Consider the following 4,475-nt stretch of genomic DNA (forward strand, 5'->3'; position numbering starts at 1 on the left):
CTTGAACTCTGAAAGGCCTGCCCTCACAATGTGCTCCTCCTGCCTGTCTGGATGTCTCTAGAATTCTGGAGGATTCCTAGAGGTTGAGGGTGTTAGGAGCAGCTCTGAGCCGGGGTGCCAGTGAAGAAGCTCCAAGGCTGATCAGGGGTCCAGCATTCAGAGGTGGGAAAACATCACTGGCCTTTGAGACACAGGCCTGACCTTCCTCTTCCTTGAGTTGGTAGAGCCCTCAGTTTGGCTCCAGCCTGGATGTTCTAGGCATAATCCAAACAGCTTTGAACCCCCCTTGGGAGGCTCCTGCCACATCCCTGCCCATGAATACTAAGGGTCATCCCTTAGTATCCCTTAGATACATTCTCTTCATCTATCTAGACCTTGCTCACCTCCTCTAGGAAGCCTTCCTGGGCTGCTCAGCTGCCATGCCAGGCCTGTGTCCCTCCTCTCATCTCACTCACTACTCAGGGTCTCCTCGCTATGTTCCCACAGGGCTGCATCTAGGGTCCTGCTGGGCTGATGGCACTCTCTCTCTGTCTACCTGGGATGGTGCCAGCTCAGAGCCCCCCGGGAGGAGCCTAGAAAAGGATGTTGGGGGAACAGGGGCAACACTATTCCAGGGCCCTCCAGGCTTTGTGTCGTCTCATCTGCCTTTCGTTCCTGCACAGAGACGCTCCAAGAACCTGCCCTCAGTACAGACTTTATACACCCAAGATGTCCCTTCTCTGCCTAGAATCTACACTGTCTTATCTTACAAGCCCAATGAGAGGTAAGCACCCTCCAGAACCAGAAAGACCAAGGGGTCCCTATGTCTCTATGTGCTTCCCTCTTGGCTGGCTGAGGTCTGGGCATCATGAGCCAGAGGGTGGAGTTGGGGAAAGCCAGGGTGTCCCAGGTGGAGATTCCTGTGGCTGCAAGGACCGGGTCAGCTCTTCTCCTCCCCAGGCATCCCTTTCCCTCCCTGTAATCTGTTCTTTCTCTGTGGAGAGGTTAACAGAGTCAGGTAGTGGGGTGCTTGCAGGGCAGGAGACCCTTTAGGAAATAAGCAGAATGGGGAGAGTTCCCAGCTAGAAGGAGGCCCTGCCTGGATGGCCAGGTGGGTAGCCCTACCCTCTCCTGCTTCCCAACATAGACTGGGCTGGAGAGTGATGCTCCCAGCCCTGCTTTAGGCTGGTTGCAATAGGCAGGAAGAAGTGAAGGTTGCACCCCTCAGGCTGCAGCCTGGGAGGCCTCCTCCCAATAAACCATCCTCATGAGTTGTCTTCAGGGGCCAGCACTTCCCAGAGAGTCTGCTACCCCAATCCCCCTTGCCTCCTCAGGTGGAGCGGGGAGTCAGGATGCCAGGACTTCTTGGCCACTAGCTGTGGCCATTCTGGGACATGTAAGCTGCCAGGGCTACCACCACGGCCACATAGAGACCAGCCCCGATGGCGATGGAGAGTGTGGCCAGGAATAGGGCCCGGCGGGAGGTGGTGCTGGCCAGGCGGAAGTCCCCCTTGGAGATGGCCTTGCTGGTCTAGGGAGAGAGAGGCGCTGATGAAAGGGAGCATCCCCACGACCAGCAAAACAGCCCCAGCCTGCCAGGCCCTGACCCCAGGCCCCCCAGAGGAGCAGGGTGGCCAAAGCAGAAGCCCTGGGCCCCACGGGCTCTTACCCCCTGGGAGAAGTAGAAGGCAGCTATGCCCAGTGGCCAGAAGCAGCAGAGCATGGAGAAGATAGTGAGACCCAGGTGGTCCCTGGGAGGCAGCGTAAGGAAGTTGTCTTCACTTTCACTCTCTGTCGAGGTTGCATCACTCTGCAAAACATGAGTGGGTTCTTGTGACCTGGCCCAGGATCACCCATTGGCAGTGATGTGGGGCAACGGGAAGACCACCTGTTGTTAGTGGGAGTGTGGGTTGGGCTCGGTACTCTCTACCAAGAGCTTTGACAGTGAATGGCCCAGTGATTCCACCCTTAGGAATTTATCACTAGGAAAGAATACAAATATACACGTACCGGAACGTTCATCATAGGATAGTAATTGTGAAAGATTAGAAACAATCTCAACACCCAATGACCAGGAGGTTGGGTTAATAATTGATGGAAGAACCTACAATGGGATACCATGTAACCCCTAAAAATCACCTTGTAGAAAATATTAGATTACATGGAGCAAAACTGAAATATGTTGCTTAAAGAGGAAAGTTTCTGATATAGAACTGTGTATAGCAAGATCTCTTTTGGAGAGTAGGGTAGGAAAAAAACACATAAGTAAAAAAGACTGGAAGATCATCCACTAAAATAATAGTTATCTTTGAATGGTTTTCTATATTGACTTTAAGTTACTTATATAATTAAGAAAACAAGGACAAGGTGAACTTTCCTCAAAGTTTAAAAGTCCATAGATGGATGGATGAATGGATAAAGACAATGTTATCTATCTATCTATCTATCATCTATCATCTATCTATCTATATATGTACAGTGGAATTTTTTTTCTTTTTTTTTCTTTTTTTTTTTTTGCGGTACGCAGGCCTCTCACTGTTGTGGCCTCTCCCGTTGTGGAGCACAGGCTCCGGACGCACAGGCTCAGTGGCCATGGCTCACGGGCCCGGCTGCTCTGCGGCATGTGGGATCTTCCCGGACCAGGGCACGAACCTGTCTCCCCTGCATTGGCAGGCGGACTCTCAACCACTGTGCCACCAGGGAAGCCCTACAATGGAATATTATTCAGCCATAAAAAGAAGGAAATCGTGCCATTTGGGACAACATGAATCTTGATGCATTATGCTAAGTGAAATAAGTCAGACAAAGAAAGACATATACTGTATGATCTCACTTACATGTAGCATCTAAAAAAGCTGAACTCATAGAAACAGTGAGCAGATTGGTGGTTGCCAGGGGCTGGGGAGTGGGGGGAATGAGGAGACGTTGGTTAAAGAGTGCAAACTTCCAGTTATAAGAGGAATAAGTTCTGGGGATCTAATACAGCGTGGTGACTGTAGTTAACAATAACGTATCGTACAATTGCAAGTTCTAAGAAAGTAGATCTTAAATGTTCTCACTATAACAACAACAGCAAAATGGTAGTTATGTGAGGTGAAGGATGTGTTAACTAACCTTATTGTGGTAAAGATTTTGTAATACGTACATGAATCAAATCATGGCTTTATACACCTTAAACTTAAACAATGTTATATACCAGTTATCTCTCGACTGAGCTGGAAAAAAACAAGAACAAAATGTGCTATTAAAAATTAAATATTCGGGCTTCCCTGGTGGCGCAGTGGTTGAGAGTCTGCCTGCCGATGCAGAGGACACGGGTTCGTGTCCCGCTCCGGGAAGATCCCACATGCCGCAGAGCGGCTGGGCCCGTGAGCCATGGCCGCTGGGCCTGCGCGTCCGGAGCCTGTGCTCCACAACGGGAGAGGCCACAACAGTGAGAGGCCCGCGTACCGCAAAAAAAAAAAAATTAAATATTCATAACCCTTAAAAATTGTGAATCGCTATGTTGTACACCTACTTACATAATATTGTAAATCAACTATACTTCAACAAAAAAGATACCCTAATGCAGTTAATCTTAAAAAAATTAAATAGCCCAAGTTAACGTTTCTCAAAGTGTAGATAGCACCTGTGTCAGAGGTGCCTCTTCTTTGGTAACATACAGATTCCTGGACCCTAAGCCAGGCCTACAGAATCTCAACACCTGGAGGTGAGCCCAAGTATCTGCATTTTAAACACACATACTCACCTCCTCCTCCTCCTCCTGGTCGTCCTCTTGGCCTTGGAGCTCCTCTTGAACCCCGTAGGACACAGTATGGATGGTGACATCCTCTTCCACTTGGCCAGGTTCTGTGGACCGCTCCGTAGGCCCAGCGGGGGGCTCCCTGCTCTCTGTGAAGCTGGTTTCGCAGCTGTCTGCCCTGGGCTCCTTGACCTTGTCCCTCCCCAGGAGGCAGTTGGGCCTGTACCAGGCCTCCACGGCCAGCTGCAGGGATCCTGGGTCCAGGAGCTGGTGGGCGTGAGCAGGCCCAGCACCACCCAGGAGGTAGGAGTAGATCTTCTCCCGGCACGGCCAGGCGGGAGAAGCCTCGGGGTAGGGGTAGGGGCCATGGAGGTGTGCGGGGTCCCGAGGCAGCAGCGGATTCTGTAGCTCACTCAGACTCTCCATGGTTCTGGGGGCAGCTCTGGGGAGGAGAGCCCCAGAGCCCCAGGACTTGGTGGCCAGCTGAGCAGTCCTCAGAGAGCCTGCTGGGAGAGCAAGACAGACACTGAGGCCGGCATTCTGGATGCAGGACCAGAAGTGGTGAAGAGCACAGACTCTGCAGTCTGACTTGCTCTAGACCCTGCCTGTACTACCGGCCAGCCGCGGGACCTTGAGTTGGCCACTCAACTCCTCAGAATCTCCGTTTCTTTGTCTGCAGATTAGGGACAGCAGCAGTACTTACCTCATAGAGTTGGTTCATTCATCTATCCATTCAACACATAGCTACTGAGCA

General features: G+C 51.2%; 1 protein-coding gene across 1 annotated transcript; it reads right to left on the reverse strand.

Annotated features, from left to right (window-relative positions):
* Window positions 1-1,351: 1,351 nt before the first annotated feature.
* Window positions 1,352-4,147, reverse strand: SYNDIG1L (synapse differentiation inducing 1 like; the record flags this gene model as incomplete). The annotated part of the gene is made up of 3 exons (XM_079701372.1): window positions 1,352-1,510; window positions 1,649-1,789; window positions 3,728-4,147. The coding sequence occupies 3 exons, from the start codon at window positions 4,145-4,147 to the stop codon at window positions 1,352-1,354; spliced, it is 720 nt and encodes a 239-aa protein (XP_079557498.1).
* Window positions 4,148-4,475: the final 328 nt, after the last annotated feature.

The sequence above is a fragment of the Hyperoodon ampullatus genome (assembly GCF_949752795.1).
Source record: "Hyperoodon ampullatus genome assembly, chromosome: 3".
NCBI classification, from domain to species: domain Eukaryota; kingdom Metazoa; phylum Chordata; class Mammalia; order Artiodactyla; family Ziphiidae; genus Hyperoodon; species Hyperoodon ampullatus.